We start from the raw sequence: 17,690 nt of genomic DNA, 5'->3' as shown, positions 1-17,690 counted from the left end.
ATTAATATTACCTGAGGTTCAGCAACAAACTTTCTGAAACACAGCCACCAAATCATGCGGCGACAGATATTCACTAGTTTTCTGATGAAATCAGTCCAAAACTGAAAACACAACAAAAAACATGACAAGTGCGGCCACGCAAAAAAAAAAAAAAAAAAAATCAGAGTCTGGACACCCTGCTAAATCCGAATACTTCATCATGCCCATCAACTCCGTTTGGAGAACCAATTATTGCAGAGGCTCAAATAGTGCTACCTAGAGCCAATGACTTGATCTTGAAACCACAAACTCTAGACATTGATCAACTTACGGATGAGAGAAAAAATGCCACATTCGCCCAGTGATATTGATCTAGAGCATAGGAACGAGGGCTCGAGTATTAATCTGGATAAAATATCTGTAACGGCCTCTTCCTCCATGATTTCACAGCATGACAATAGTTTGTATCAGTCACCAAGCTTATTCGATACCTCGGCCCGCACCGTACACATGTCATTGGCAGGTCTGGTGACTGAAGGGAAAACATCCCCCAGACAGAGTGATGGTTCGATCCCAACCTCAGGTGCAGCAGTTGATTTCCAATGGCAAGGTAAACTTTTGGAAATCACGCTTAATTCAATGCACAGGACAGTAGTTACGTTAATGCAACTGTTTGAAACCTTGGATTCTAATTTATCATTGCAAGCAAACCAACAGGACCAATTGGTAAACTGGATGAATCAACTCACAGCTGAATCTTGTCCGTTTGATGGGTGCAACAGAAGGCTTCCGCCAAAAGGAGGGTCTAGAGAAAAAAACTTTTCCATTCTGCCAGAAATAAGCCATGTCATAGAGGAAGTCCTCACACATGACGAGCCAGATAAATCGGTACAAATTATTGAAACTAAGGAGGCTGGTGACCAAGGCTCAAACCTTGATACCATCCATATTCCACAACATGACCAGGGAGCAAATGCTGATATGAGTATTCTAGAAAACATTGACAAAGCCCATCCAGCAACAAAGGAAGCGCTGCATTCGGATGTTGCCAAACCAATGACATGACTTATTTCAAAACCCTAACCAAATGAAAAATAATAAAGTCTATGGTACAAATAGAAAAAGAACAAAAAATCAAGAAGGACTATCTTTGCGTTCAAGAGCCAACATTAGGCATCTTATCAAACGGTTAATTCCGAAACTGAAAGAGAATAAAAATTTGTCACAGATTAAAACAACAAAAAGAGGAAAAAAAACATCTCCACCCACAGTTCAAACTGCCGTGCCCATCATTCAAGATTATTTACCATTAAACCAATTGATTGCTTCGTTTGATGTCAAAGATGTCGTGAACAGCAATTCAAACTTATCTGCCTTCATTATGATTGATCAAACAATGGTTCAATTGGACAAACAGCAAGACGCCATCCAAAAGGAAGCCACCCAACAATCAAGAGAAATACAAACGATAAACTCTAGCTGTATTACCAGCAACACGCAAGTTGAGCGCCTTGAAACCCAATTGAGCAGCATGAAACAAAACACCATGAAAACTGCTGACCCAAAACAAATTGATGATGAATTTGCAATACTAATGGATGTTAGAGCCCAGATTGAGAAATCAATTAAAAATTATTTGGAACTACATCAATCAAGACTCCGTTTCAAAACCCTCAAGAGAAACAAATAACTGCAAAAGTACTTGCTCCAAGTTTGATTAATGAAGTAAAGTCAATACCTTCATCACAAGAACAAAAGATACAACTTGCCTTGTATAATCAAGAAGTTCGATGTCTACACCCAAATTATTCTGCTTCATATAAAGAGTACACACAATTCTCAAGCAAACTCAATGACCATAAGATCTCATCACAACCAAGAGATTACGAGCCAGCAAGAAATGCCAGAAAATTATAACCAACCTCAAAACAATGATGTTAGAGAAAGTCAGCCAAAGGACCAAAGATGAAAAGATTTACCTCAGCAGAGTCAACTATTAAAATCGCACGAAATGGAAGTGCAACTTGCAAGAGCAATTGAAAATTACTTCATTCTTAACATGAACAAGCAAACCCATCCAAACAAAGAAATAACAGAAGCAAACCATGACCAAATTTCAAGCGCTCATCAAAAATATAGCAAATTACAAGAGCAAGATATAAAAAAAGAAAGCAAATTAGAATCTGGACAGAATAATTCCTCAAAAAACAGTATTAAACAAAAATGGAACACACACCATAGGTTAATCCTAAAATGCCAGTCTGGGTTGTGCTTAATCGAACAAGCATATTGGCGATCTGTGATGAAGTAGACACTCTAAAGGACATAACATCGATCGACATTGCTCAAGTTGAATTTATTAAGGAAAATGACCACGCTATGGTAAGACTCTAGTTACCATCCAACTTAACCAGAAATGCCTTATGGCAAGCCAGAATGGAGATTTTTGCCCTAGGATTTGTGTTGGCCAGAGATCCCATGTGCCTAGATTCTCAAGGAAACATCACCATGGAGAAAAAAGATAAGTATATGAAGAAGCAGGATCATGGAAGCCATGCCTACATTAAGAATAACAACGAGCACAAATCAAACCAAGAATTCTCAGAACCAAGAAAATGAGTGGACAAATAAGTCATAGCCAGGCAGAGAACAAATAACTACATCCTTAATTAGCTGGAACACATGTGTGCATAATCACTTATTAGGCCCCAGTGCAGAAGTCCTAGCTCCACACGACAATTCTTTTACAAGAAACATGGCTACTTAAGAGTCCAATCTGGGAAGACCATAGCATTTTATTTAATCCAGTGATACCTGGGAGATGTGGAAGGCCATTTTCTGGCCTAATGGCGATTGTTAAAAGTCATAAAAACTGGAGCCTGTCCCCATGGGTATCTCCGAACCCATATCTACAATTGGTTAGGTTGGAGTTCGGGGAAGGTAAGATGGCCTTATTGAATGTTTACAGAAATCCTAAAGGCATCTCGGATGAGGTCTTCTTTTTAGAGTTGGAGCTTCTTTTGAACACCATAACAGACTCTCCTGATATTACAACTGTGATCATGGCAGGGGACTTAAATCTGCAACTTTTACCAACTCACAATCAAAAATTCAATCTAATCTGCCTGAGATGGAAGAGTCTAATGAAAAATCGTAAACTTATTATGTGTAATGGCTCCATCCAGGGCGATATTAATCCAAAGACAACGTGGGGAAGAGGAGAAGCATCCTCAATTGATTATGTTTTTTTGGATCCTGAAACTTTCAACAGAACTATAAGCTTTCATATTTTGCCACAAGTGCACAGTGATCATAATGTTCTGAACTTAAAATGGAACTTGGAAATGGTCACTCAGGAGAGCGGTGAAACCTTTGTCCATCAATTCACAGCAAATAACGCTCGTACAAGATTAAAATGGAATAGACAGGATCTGACTGACTTTGGGAAAAAAAATAGAGTTAAATATGCAGGATGGCCAACTAGTTTCCACTGATTACACATCATTTCTCCATCTCTATCAAGTAGTATGCTAAGAAAACAAACTTGATTTTTTTAACATGAATTCGATGCCCTCGTCCAAGCAAACAAAACAACTTTAAGGCAAAACAAAAAACTGATCTTGTGCTCAAATAGCCTCGATAAATATCAGAAACTAAAATCACTCAATTGCCAATACAAAAACTGGCTCAGAGGACACCGAATACTAATGTACCAAAAAGATGGAGAAGCCATGTTGTGCAGCCGCCTTAACAAAAACACGGGGCAAATATGGGCATTAATTAACACCAGTACCAACGCCACCCAAAAAGCAGTACAACTTAATGGAGTGAGTGAATTGGAGTGGACAAAATACTTCACTAACACCTATCTGAAAGAGCAATCTGAGTCAAGCCTGGCTAGAAGAGAACGCTCCAACTATGCAGGTCTTGAAATTGAAGAAGATGACGTCCTGTACTTCATAAATAAACTCTCAATTTCACGTGCCCAGGCCCTAATGGCATGAGCAATTTCGTGTTCAAACAAGACCCAGAACAATGGTCAAATATTCTCAATCGCATCTTTAATCACATCATCAATACAAATACCATACCGATCACGTCGAAATCAGCGATCATTATTCCAATTTTTAAAAAAGGAGACAGAAAATTACCAAAAAACTACAGACCCATTTCTCTGCTCGATGCTTCGGGCAAGTTGTTCTCTAAATTCATCCTCAGAGATTTAAACAAATGGTCAATTCAATCAGGTGCTAGAGATCCTCTTCAAACTGGATTTGTTGCCGGAATGGGAACTTGTGTCAATTTATTGACACTTACAGCGATCATTGAGCACCACAAAGAAATAAAACAGCCACTTTACATCACTTATATAGATCTGCGGGCTGCCTTTGATTCAGTCTCTCGTGAGTTGCTAATACAAAAACTGACACAACAAGGCTGTCTGAAATATCTCATTCATTCAGTTGATTGAAGATCTCCACACAGACAACACTGTAAAGATCCAATTAACAAATGATGGCAAGTTATCCCAACCGATCCAAACATTCCGAGGGTTGAGACAGGGATGTACTCTCGCATCAGCGCTATTCAATTTTTTTATTTCAGATGTGGGAGAGTCCTTCAAAGTAATCTCTACAGATCCTCCAAAACTAATAAATCAAAGCATCCCTTTTCTAATGTACGCAGATGACCTGGTTATGTCAAAAACACCAAGGGGTCTACAGAAATCTCTGAATGTGATAACTTATGCTAATCATCTCAGCATTAATCTTGAAAAAACTAAAGTCATGATCTTCAATATCACTCAAAGGACATCAAGAGCAATGTTTACCTGGAATATCATGGGAGAAACCCTTCAAATAGTTAGTCAACCATCAGACATATTTGGGTGCCCAAATCTTCCCAAACGATCAAACCCTTGCGTATAAACAACAGCAACAAGATAGGGTCACCACATTTATCCAGCAAATCAAGATCATTCTAAGGAAATATGGAAATTCACCTTGGTCCCGGCCTTATCGTTTTACAATCAGAAAGTAACACCTATTTTATTATATTCCTCGGAGACAAGACCCATCATAAAGGAGGAATTTTGGCACAATCTGGAAGCAAAATATTGGCGAAGTGCCCTGCACTTACCTACATCAACCCCATTATCCATCATTAGATACGAACTGGGGCTGATTTCTCTTAACATGAGATATATATATATATGGCTAAGAATAGCACTATTTAGAAAATGTCTATTGGCCTGGAATTCAACCACAGTTTTGGGAACCCTAGAGGCCTATATATTTGCTTCAAAGGATACCTTTATATCAAAATGGCGCAACCAAGTTATTCACACTCTAGCGTTAATAGATGCCTCCTTGTTAAGTCTGCTTCAGAACCCAATGCAAAATAAAACTTGGATTTTTGCTATGGACTGGAAAAATACCAAAGTAAAATGTTCCAGCTATCGTGATTTTGACTCCACAACCGTTACAGCAAAGAATTACTCTGGTATTTCTACTGCGGTCTCGTTAGGAGCCATTGCATTCTTGTACGAGTTAAAATTAGATGAAGTAACTATGCAGTAGTCAAATGCCACTAATTTATTTATGATTTAATCAATTTGCAGATAGTTCAGTGTAAATCAAAACCTGAAGGTGTTGTGTCTTAGTGTTAAATGCCATAAGTGCCTTATTTTTTCCTTATTTAATAAAATTCTGTACATTTTATGTAATTTTGATTTTTATATTGAAAAGTTGATACATTTCAGCTATATAAAAAAAAAATGAATAAAAAAAAAAAAAATGAATACCAGTAGGCCTCTGACCCATTTGCAGTGCAACATCTTTGCAAGGCCAAATCCATCCTGAATTTTGGTGAGCTCCAGTTGGACCTCCAGAGGCATGATTCCACTATGGCCCCTGTCCAAATGCAGGACTTCAGAACCAAAGAAGATCCACCGAATGAAAACCGTCCTTTGTTGGTGCTGAGAAAAAGGTGCCAAAAATCGTAGACTGACCAAGAAGACTGAAGAAATCGTGCCATGGATCCTCTCTCGTGACTGCTGCTAAAGTATCCCATTCAGAGGCCTTCCTTTCACCACCAGACCGAGGAATCAGGAGATCAGGTCTGTTGCTGCTGCACAGAGGAGAATCCAGCTATGTCCATTTCTTCTAACTTAAGGTACTGCGGCGTGAAAGGTATAACTTAGCTTGAACCAGAGTGACTTGAGTGTGTAATTGTAATGGGTCTTTATAACACGCTTAATACCCAGAGGTTACCAAGCACGGAACCAGGGAATGGAACCGGTTTTGCTCCACATCATCTTGCTTCCAAGACGAGCATGTTGCCCGTGGGCTAGGTGTCCAGGGTGTCCACCCTACCCCCGACGCAAGCTTGCCAGCTTGTTTCCCTTTAGGAAGTCCTTTTGCCGGTCCTCATAAATCGGGTTATATTCTTAAGCATCTTAATCCTAGAGACTGAAAGCCTCCACTCTCCGCCCTCTGCAACTTATCCAGGACAGGACCGCGAGACTTGTCCTTGGCCTCAAGCCCAGGGATCGTAGCTCTCCAGGACTGAAATCTGTGCACTGGCTCCCAGTGACTGCGAGGATTAAATTCAAAACCCTCTGCATTGTACACAAGGCCTTCTGGGGTCTGGGGCCGAAATACCTTCAACTCTCTTCCTAAATACCTTCCTTCTCGAGCTCTTCGCTCATCTGCCTCCAACTCCCTCAGGGTCAGTCGCTTCTCCAGGCAATGAGTTGGTGGCAGATCACTCTCTTCGGCAGGGGCCTCTCTCTGGAACAGCATTCCTGCCTCCCTGAAACTCGAGGAGAACCACCTCTGGTTCTGGAAACACCCCAAAACCTTCCTCTTTGCTTCTGCTTTGTCTCCTCCCCTCCCTTGCTGAACTCATGACTGAAATTGGACTGGTTACCTGGCCACCCTTCTGATCTCTGTCCCAGGCCGTCAACTGCCCACCTGCACTGCCTCCCTGGAAACCTCTGTACTTGGGGACTGTTTTTCTGTATCCTTTCAGTCCCCTTTCCAGCACTTTGTCTGCACTTCCTTGCACTTGCCTGTTTTTTTATTTATCTCATTTATTCCACTTCCCATGTACTGCACTTTTCCCCCCTCCCTTTCCCCCCTTGCACTCTTCCTTTCCCCCTTCCCATGCACTTGCGCGATCTGAATGACGCCTGGCCTAGTAAGATCGTTGTCTGTCCTCCCTTTGTTCCCCCCTTGCCTCGTAGCGCCTTGAAACACTGGTGTATAGGCGCTTTATAAATGCCATATCATTTCATATTGGATTTTAAAGCGTTAGAAGATAGGAAAAGTGTCTCTAGAGCCTTAAGTAGTGCTGCTGTGTTCATAAGCAAACATTTTCCTTCCAAAAGACTTGATTTTATGTGGTTTTGCTAACTAAATATAATTACCTTATAGTAATGCAAGTGTGCAGTAGTACCGATAACAGTAGAACTGTCATTAGTGTCTAACTCAACAACAATTGTAACCGCGAGCAACTACTATAGAAGTAATCACCTTTGAAAAGTATTCTTATAATTCCTATATGTGTTGGTTAGTGAAATTAGTATCTATCTTCCTTCCTTGTGTTAATATTAATAAATATATATTTTTAATATAACATTTACTGTATAAGAGTTTCTTTGGACTATTGTACTTACTGGGTTCAGTGTACTTACCTACAGCTCACATCTTCCTCCTAGGATAGGCCTGGCTGCTCTGCCATTCTACCAAGATCCTTTGGATAGTACAGCTTATACTAAGAGTTGGGGAACTCTATGCCAAGGAGTAGTTTGAAGTCTTACCTCAAGAGGACTTTAGGAAATCTCCCCTAACACTGTGGGATTCTCGTGGGGAACAGGTACATGAAACTGCTCTGCAGGATTCTCTGGTTAAAGCATTGGTGTTAGACAATGCCTGCTCTGATGAGGGTTGGAAACCTGGTCTGTAGAGCGATACCAAAGGGCAGAATTACTGGAGGAGTGAAAGTGGTCCACTAAAGCAACTTAAGACAAACAGCTGAACATGGCAGCCATCTTCCAGAAGGGAGATGTCCCAACCGGTGCAGAAAAGCTCCCAAAAGTGGGTGCTGCAACCCTGAGGACTGCTACTAAACAAATCCTGGGGTTTACTCCAGAGGCTGCCCCAATCTGTCTGGGTCAGTCCCATATGGTGGAACCCTGGGTTGGCAGGTGGCTTTGGAACAAACGTTGGGGGCTACGGATAAACATGAAGCCTCCATCGTGGGGAGATGTAACTAACAAAGCACGGCAAACAAGACCCTTGCCAGTAGAGTAGTGTTACATGACTAGGTGCAGGTAACTGAACAGTCTTCAGAGGGCCTCTTCTAGCAAAGGAACATAATGTAAACAATGTACAGAGGTCAACAGTTTTTTTTTAACTGGTTCTTCCCCAGTGGGCATTTGGGAGTAGGTGGTGATCCATGCTGGCTTGAGCTGCAACTTTTCAGAATGACATTGGAGGGTTACATGTGTCAGTGGCAGGTACAGTGAGGGGAGTTGCAATAGCATTTAGAATTACTTGAATCAGTCTGTATGGGCTCAACGGACCTAAACAATATTACATGTGGATCTGTGCATTTGTTTTCGTGATCTGAAGAGTTATGGTGTTCATTATGGGGGAAAGTTGAGGTTATTTAGCAGTGTTCATTAAAGATTCATTGTTCAACTTTAGGGGAAGGTCATATTACCTGGCTCGGCTGACAACCCCCAAATCTTGCCCAACAACTAACTTCCTAATGCATCTGGGATGGGGAGGATTGTATGGCAGAATTATCAATTAGTTGTACACCGCTATTTACAATAAGAGATTTAGCTCGATATTTTGCATTGATTAATGATGCGGTTTCCATGTAGGCCCCAGGTAGGGTAGGAATATCTACCTAATGAAGCAAAAACATCCGATTTAGTCTGTGGTGAACTGAAGAGAAACATTGTAGTGCAAAGAAAGAAAAACAGATCCAGCATTGACTTCAGGCAATAGTCCCGAGTAGGAGTCAATGGGTTATATTAGTTGTGGTTTACTTTAATAATGGTAACTTATTCATCATTGCTGCCTTTTATTGTATTGTACAAAACCAATTGGCAACACAGGAGAACATTAATGAACTCATGGATTAGATGAACATGGATTCATGAGCTAGAATGTCACCCTGTGGTTACAGTGCCACTGCTAAGCAAGGCCAACAATTATCCCCCATTCTCTCAAAGTATTAGGACAGAACTCTGATTTTGGGGTTAAGCTTGTACCATTTTGTGGAACACCCTAAGCATTTTGCTTTTTCACTGTGGGTTTCTTTGAGCGAAGACTTGTGGCTATTTCTTCTACCAAATTGCTGCTGCCACCGAAACCCTATTTTCCATGCCTTAGGGTAGTCCATATTGGTCCTAGGTCAGGGGAAGTTTTCAAGCACACCATTTCAGTCCTTGGGAGACTATATCATCTTACACTTGTTGTAAAGTAGGCAGGTGATCGCTGTAATTTAGCTTTCGGCTTCACCAGAAGTGCAAGCTGTTTCACCAAAGTTGTTACCCAATGTACTGGTGTGGTAACCTTTGGAATACCAATGCATTCTGAATCCCTACTGGCAGCCATTTTGTTTCTAGCTATCCCTTCATTTATTTTTGTTTTATAATGTGCATACTCACAAGGATGCCACTCGAAGCCCCTTGGAAAAAGAAAATGGTACATTGGTACAGTACAAAAAGGTGTGACGTGTATATACAAGGAAAAGGAAGCATAGGATGAGGTTACATGTCCAAGTAGTCTGCTTAGTGACAGTCAGTATCATATGTGAGCTGATAGTCTGGTTACATAGTGAAGATGATGCTTTTGCTAAGGCACCATTGGTTACAGAAACTCGGATGCCTGCAGGTTATTCATAATACAACAACCAACAAGTCCTGTATTTTAATTTGCGAGATCAGCACACCCCACATTGTGGAGTGGCGAGGGGAAACATTGTCTCCCTTTTCTCACTTGAGTTACTGCTGAAGACCCGACCCCCGAATTCAGAGTGACAGGGAAGATCTCTTGAAGACTACTTCCTTCCCTGGACTGGTGGGCCTAACAGTCTCAAGAACACCTGCATTTTGCACCATCCAACAAACAGCTGCAACCCTCCCGAAAGGCAAATTCCCAATACCCTGTCACCTGTGCCATTTTGCGGTGCAACATCTTGAGAAGCGCCGCTTCGGCCGAAACCTTGTGGGCATCCTGTTGGGCCTACGGAGACTGTTTTCTACTCCTAGATCACCCCTCTGCTGAGTCATGGACCGAGAACCAAAGAGAAGTCTACCAGACGACAACTGCGGCTGATCCTCCTGTGAAGGACTCAATGCGCCAGTGGCACGAAGATCCACTGCTGGGCATCCCACTGCTTTAGTGCATCCGTCTGTTCCCTCAAAAGTTCCTTCTTCGGCCGCCCAAGCCAAGAAACCCAAACCAGGGGCAACGATCGCCTCACCTTGGGGACCATCCTGCTGCACAAAGTTCTTCACTGCAAAGGTACGGTCTCAAGCCCAGGTACTTACCTTTGTATCTCTGCATTGTTCTTGTGTTCCTGGAGGGCTGCAGTCAAGCTGTTAGATGCACCCCTCCCTCCACCAGGGGATCCAGAGTACCATTGGGGTGAACAACCTTACACTGATTTGAATTGCTCTACCCTTTAATTCTACTGTGATATTACTGTTTGAATAGTGCTTACAAGACTTCTTTGCAAGTGTATATAAAATAAATGATAATTTTTGTATATAACTGCTAATGTGTCAGCGTTTCCTTCAACTGATTGTATGCTCCAAGTACTGGGTGCCCCCACTAGAGCCTTTATCCCTCATAGACCAACCCTGGCTGCTAGGCCATTGCTACTATCCCTTTGGGTAGATCAGTCTAAACCCGAGGGGTACAACCCTGTCACCTAAAGTGGTCTTTTATAAGTTATGCCACAGACAGCAACTCATGTAAAACAAGGTTAAGCCAAGATATCCTGCTTAAATCCAAATCAGAGGTGCAAATATATTATTCTGACAAGTTCCTCCGGTGTCAGATAAGCAGCTGAGAGATATACAAGCTCAGCACAGTTCAAGTTAATTTAATCTACGCATGTTTCCAATTAATCCTTCGATTCCATCTCAATTTCCAACAGGATATCCCTGCTGGGCTGGAATCCTCCTCCCGGCCCACCTCGTTAGCTGGACTGGATGAACAGTGCTTGGACAGTTTCTGGTCTTTCTGGTTTTGACTCACTGTGCTACCCTCCTAGACCCAGTACTCTAGGTCATGAGTCTCTCCTGTCCAGAGGAGGGTGAGTGCACACACCCTGGGTCCTGGTATATATCTAGGGTCCTCGAGAGTGGTGGAGTGCTGTAGGTTGCCCATCATGGTTTGCTATTGCCGCAATCCTGCTGACTGTCTTGGTATACTAAATCTGTCTCTGCTAAGTAGTCTTGGGAGCATAGCTCAGGGGCAACATGCTCATCCTGGGAGCAAGATGACACGGAGCAACACAGGTTCGATACCCGGGTCCATCTCTTTGGTTCTCCTTTGTCATCCTGAGGTTGGTTGCTCCTTTGTGTGCGACTTTAGGGTAGAATGAGTACTTACCTCACATTCTTAAAACCACAGCTCTGAATATGGACTGTCACGTTCAATCATGTATGGGAACTTACATAACTGAGCTGCAGCATTTTCTTGTGCCCCCGCCACCAATCCTCCGAGGACGGTGTTTTCTACAAAAGATGGAAATGTTTTTAACAATTAGCCCTGATTTACGGCAGATTTAATTAAGGGACTTGGAGAATACTCCATATGCTGCAGCTCGTCATTCCTCATCCCCGGAATCCCTCAAAGCCCCAAAGAAGGATTAACCAATGCGACCGTCACACAAGCTGCAGGTGCACTTCCCTACTCCAAGAGTGAAAGGACAAGGATGGAAGGCTTGAAGTCATGCAGACTTGTGCACCATCTTTGCCCTCGGAGTTCAGTAGGCAATTCCTTACATTTTGGTTGCATCCAAGGTCTGCCTCTTGTTAAATTCAAAAACAAAGCCTCAGCAGTAGACATCCTGAACTGGGAACGAAGAGGAGCCAGCGATGAGTAGTTATACATTGCTTGATTATGGTTAAAAACACCGCCATAACTTGATCAAGCAAGATTACATTTCAAAATTTAAGGCAAACAGTAAGATGTCCGTATTGTACTCTTTAAAATGGTGCTGTGAAAATGTCAACTAAAGCACTAAATTCACTGCTGAGTAACTGGCAAAGAGAGGATGGAACTCTACCCACAATAAATAGGTATATCAAAATGATGCCGATTGTATCAGTAAAGGATGAGAACAAACATCAGTTCCCAAATGAAAGATAAGCCTTTTAGTATAGAGACAATTTGCTTGTACACACAAACCTGTGTGGGATAGGTAAGGAGCAAAGGGTTGTCAGGTCAGAAATCCCTTTTTGGTTTATGCTTTTGATGACTCTTGTGATCCCCTTAACTTGACTTTCAGGGGCCATGTTATCAAACATGTGCACCAGTACTAAGAATTGGGCAAATACATATAACGACCAGTTTTGAGGCTTTAGTAATCAAACCAAACAGGTTTTGTCTCAATCGATTTAATGTAAAAACGTTTGCACCAGAGTAAAAACAAAGCACACTTTTCTTACAATATTTGCTGCATAACATACAAAATGACTACTTCATTTTTGCCCTACTTGATAATACAGATTTGTGCTAAACTGGTTTGTTCCATCCCTGATATGCAAGCAGCAAAATTTAGATAATCTGGCCTCTCTTGCCCCCACCTCTTTTTGCTGACAAGGAGACTTAAGTCCCTTTGAGCGTTGCAACTATTTTGGTGTGCTACCCCAAGTAGCTCATATTGCTACAAAAGCAGGGGCACTGGCAAGTGCCCCATTTGGACCAGAATTAATACCCTCACCCAGGAAGTGCGGCATGGGCAACTTTATTTGGCTGCACAGCAGTATAGCCTTCTAACCGCATTTGAAGTACCTTGCTACTTGAAAGTAACTAATCCTGTTTTGACTCCAGTTGAGCCCCATACCAAACATGAAGAAAATGGGTGCCCTGCTGGAACCCAAAATGAATGCCCTTTGCTGTTCAAAATCGGTGACTTGTGCTAGACCTCTAAAGTGGTCCTTCATTTGTGGGTCACTTCAGTGCCCAGGCCTGCTGTCCTTGGTCTCAAATATAGCATTGGCCTGTCCCGAAAGGACCATAGTGTGCCAACATCCCTTGCTGCAGCTGTCATGTCCACCATTGTGAGTGTCTTTCATGAGCCTGCTGACCTTCTCCGTTGCTGGAACCATCCTTGGTTCAAGGCTATATGTGCAGTCCACTGATGATGAACCAAAACTGCCACCTTTAGAAACCCAATGTCTAAAACAGGGTGCAAAATGTGCCCTGCCACTGGCTAGTGATATTGGACTCTTGGCAAGAAAGAAATGGTGTGCTCTGTGTATTCGTAGAATTGAGGGGGCTAGTTACTTTTTTATGGCTGGCTAGTAGCTTGCGACTTTTGCCCTCAGTCAAAATTCACCTCTGAAACCTCAATCCGTGGACCATTTCTTCAATGCTCAGCAGCCTTTTCCACACCCTTTGGGATTTGTACTAGTCCCTGTTGGCATAGTGCAGTACCTTCATCGGTACTACCAACATGAGCATCTACTTCTGAACATGTGGGTTACCCGTGCATCATTGCTACTCCAGGTCGCAGTCGAACCTGGTTCTGGAACTCTTCTGGTGGGGTCTTCTCTCGCCATGCTGAAGGTTGCAACCTCTGCAGCTCCCCTTGAACTCTGTAGACATTCCAGTATTTTCATTACAACCAGGAGCTGGCCATCAACTTAAAGAAAATGAGTCCATTAGGAGGGATGTAATGGTATTTTAAAAACTCCCCAAGTACCTAAATAATTGTTGTCTAGAATTTAGGGAATTTTCTATGTTCTGATTTTCCAATTTTAAAAATACTTACCAGAAACTGTAGACTATTTTTCTTTATTATATAACAAAAATATGTGTTTTAACGTATGCACTCTAATAATGCATTGACTAACTATTTTATGATCACCCCTTTGCCCTCCTGAGATTGAAGTCCAACTGCTTTTCCACAGTACCAATGTGAGTCAGGAGGAAGTTGGTGAAAAACGCCTGCGACAGGTTGGCTTTCCTATGCCCTCAACAGAGGACGCTTGAAAAATGTCAACAAGGACTCTCGCATCAGAAAATGACATTTCATGCCAAAATGGAGCAGAGTGCTTTGTGCACTGGAAGAAAAATCGGTCTTACATTTTCATACTTTCAAGTTGCCATGTTGGCAAAACATTCACACATCTATATCCACAGCGCCATCACAAATTTTAATAATTTCATAATTCTGAAGCAAATTCAACTTTACATACAGATAAATGTTGTTGCTCATCTTGTCAGTAAGTTCATGCAGCTACCCTGGCTTGATAAAAAGTAAAGCATTTAAACTCTTTAAAGTCTTTACCATTATTTCCTCTGATAAAGGCATCACCATACTTGTTTTTCAGCTGACCGTTTACATATTCTTCAGTCTGTTCGAGGGCAATGTTCATGTAGCCGTCCAAACACGCTAAGACACCTGAAAATACAATTTAGATATTGAATGAGGCATGGTCATCAGACTTCCACTCAGTCATGTACATCTACTGAAGTCCAGTGCATACATTTCCATTCAGTGGAGCGGGGGAATGGCCCCAAGATGCAGTAGTCAGAGAAATAGTGTGCTCCAACTAGTGCACGAAACAGTGCTCCTAAGCAACAAGAACTGACCCCTGAATGCATTGTAGACATTGTACTACATCAAAAGTTGTGAAGGTCTTCTGGACTGTAGTGAAGCCTACTTCTGGTTGTTAGCAGGCCTGTATATTCTTTTTCACAAGGACATCATTTAAATCTACTTTCTTTAGATCAGCATACATTTTCATATGGATACTGCTGGCATTTAAACATAAAACATTAGTATACATACAAACCTCCCACTTCAAATTTAAGAAAAGAAAGCAGGACTAAGGTGGTTGTATTTTATTACAAAATACAGGAAATTACATATTCTTCTTTCATCAACATGGATTTATTAATTTCTCAGGCTTGAAAAGCCTTATGCCCCCCTCTCATCAGAAATATCACATCTTTGGTCGTCTAGAGGTTTTTAGGTGCTAAATTTGTTCAATCTTTTCTCTCTTCAGAGATGGCGGTTTTTCGGCTCTCGCATGTGCTAAGGAAGTGGTCATCAAACTTTGGCTCTTATGATATTTTGGACTACAACTTTGATCAGTCATAGCCAGCATAGTCAATGATGTGAGCTAATGGGTATTGTTGTCCAAATCATCTGGGAGAACCGCAGGTTGCAGACCCCTGTCCTAAGGCAATGAAATGTCTTTAAATACAGCTGTAAAACATAATGAAAATAAGCACCCATTGGTGAAAAATTAGAAATGAATGTCAATATTCGGTACCTCATCGCTTGATTTGCAATTCTGCTGGCATCCTTGCATGGCTCCCCAGTTTGCTGCCCGTCTGGCCTGTTGTGCAGGGTCATATTTGCAGATGGACCTCAATTAGAAGTATGTGGTTGCAGGGTAGTTGGCAAAGCAGGACAGTAGAAAAAATAAACAACGCCAAGGTCCCCTTGAAGAGGAAAATTTGACTTAATATTTTCCTAAGAGGCAATCATCCATAATCTCCTACAGTCATCATATCACACGTTCATGATGGCCACAGACAGAAGCTACTTAAAGAATGGAAGATTTGATACTCCATCGGAAGACATGCTACCAACAATGTCATATTTGAAGGGTGGCGGAAAAGGTTTACTGGCAGAGGTAACTTCATAAAATGATGTATAGTAAGGAGTACTGGTAGAGTTAACCCCGGAAGAATGTCCAGCATTAAGAGCAATTGAGAACAGAAACAAGTCGGTTTTAGATCAATTCATATATAGGAACCTCCTGACCTACAACCACATACTTCCAATTGAGGTTTAATACATATAGATTTCTAATCATCATAGCATCAATATTATTTACTAGTTATTTTGTGGTTGGTTCAGATATTCCGTGTGCACCAACATCTTCATGTTAGTTATATTTTTGTCTCATGTATGCATTATTTTGTACACATTGTTTTCTATGAACTCTCCCTCTGTGTAATGAGGAGCTTTCTACATAAAGTATAGGGTTGTTTAATATGTGTTCAAATAACCAAACTGCAAACACATGCATGTATGCATTTTGAAATGAAGAAATGTAACACTTTTGAGGAATGCAGCATGATTTACATTTCTTATTTCCATCAATTTATAAGATTATTACAGAAAACCTGCAGAGTGAATAAACAATCTTGGTTTGCACTAAGTGGATATCAGAATAAAAGGTAAGAATGTTTTCTTTCCTTTTGGATCATCTAGTTTCAAGATAGCACCCAGTGGTTAGGGAGGACTTTGTACAATATCTGGGAAAGGTTTGAGTGAGCCGGTGCAGGGTTGCTGTATGGCCTTTAAAAAGGCAACAAGACGGACTTTCCTTACCTGTGCCTTCTGGTTCGAATTGGACTCGGAGTCCCAGAGTGCCTCCACAGCAGTGGTGCCTGTGAGGATGATGCCCTTTGAACTGCCTTCCTGCTCACAACTTACCAGGAGCTGGTTGAGCTGAAGTGACGCTACAGCAATGCGCATTGCCGTCACGCAGTCTCGCAGAGTAGTCGCTCTGGCGAAGACAACCCAAGTACTTCTACTAAAACTAGTTTGGACATTAATGGGAGCTCGTCTGACATCACTCCTGTAATTCTCTGGGATCTTGAAACCCCAGCCGCCCCCCACACCTACCATGTTGAAAGACAACCTTTGGTGCAGCAACGTTCAGGAAGCCCTCTCTGTCAAAATCCCACAATTACAAACCAAAATCCGCATTAAACTCTCTAGCATTCCTGCAGCTCAATTACCTAACCCTCAGCCCTGCTTACAAACCCCCCCTCAAGTTCCATGCTGCTTCGTTTACTGACCTTGCTGCCATCATCAAAGGCCTCAAACCATGTAAAGGCGATATCTGCCCAGCATCCCTTGCAAAGGACTGCACCCGACCTCTCCTCCCTCTCATCACTGCCATTGTCAATTCCTCCTTCGCCTCATGCACGGTACCCTCCACCCTTAAAAAATCGTGCCCCTACCCCCTTCACAAAAAACCTACCTTAGACCCAACATCTCCCACCAACAACTGGCCCATACCATCATCCCGTTCCTCCTAAATATTATCGACAGGGTTGCCTACCTTCAAATTCAAGGTTTCCGCGAATCCCACCACATTCTGAGCCCCGGCAATCTGGCTTCCACCCCAAACACAGAACAGACACAGCCCTCCTCGACGTGGCCATGGACGCCGGCAATATATCTCTCCTGCTCCTCGCCCTCTCTGCCCCCTTTAATCTCGATAACCAGACCCTCTGCCACCACCTCACCATTGCTGGCATTTATCCCTTAAAAAGCGGTTAACTGGATTTCAGCCTTCCTAGCCAACAGACCTTCAAGGTTTTTGCCAAGGATGCCTCTGCCCCCCCCCCCTCCCCAACTCCCATCTCCTGTGGGGTCCCAAGGTTTGTGCGTCACGCCTACCCGTTGTAACATTTATACTAAGC

The 17,690-nt window shown here is 42.2% G+C and overlaps 1 protein-coding gene across 1 annotated transcript in view; it reads right to left on the bottom strand.

Moving 5' to 3' along the window:
* The window catches only part of LSM6 (LSM6 homolog, U6 small nuclear RNA and mRNA degradation associated), a 126,824-nt gene that overhangs the window by 58,662 nt on the left and 50,472 nt on the right, over window positions 1-17,690 (bottom strand). Inside the window, exon 3 of the mRNA XM_069631235.1 lies at window positions 14,527-14,640. Within this exon, the coding sequence (XP_069487336.1) occupies window positions 14,527-14,640 (114 nt within the window). The remainder of the gene's footprint in view (window positions 1-14,526; window positions 14,641-17,690) is intronic.

This window comes from Ambystoma mexicanum, chromosome 6q, assembly GCF_040938575.1.
Source record: "Ambystoma mexicanum isolate Mex_15411 chromosome 6q, UKY_AmexF1_1, whole genome shotgun sequence".
Taxonomy (NCBI): domain Eukaryota; kingdom Metazoa; phylum Chordata; class Amphibia; order Caudata; family Ambystomatidae; genus Ambystoma; species Ambystoma mexicanum.
The sequence above is the reverse complement of the archived record's forward strand: the minus strand, read 5'-3'. Positions and strand labels throughout refer to the sequence as shown.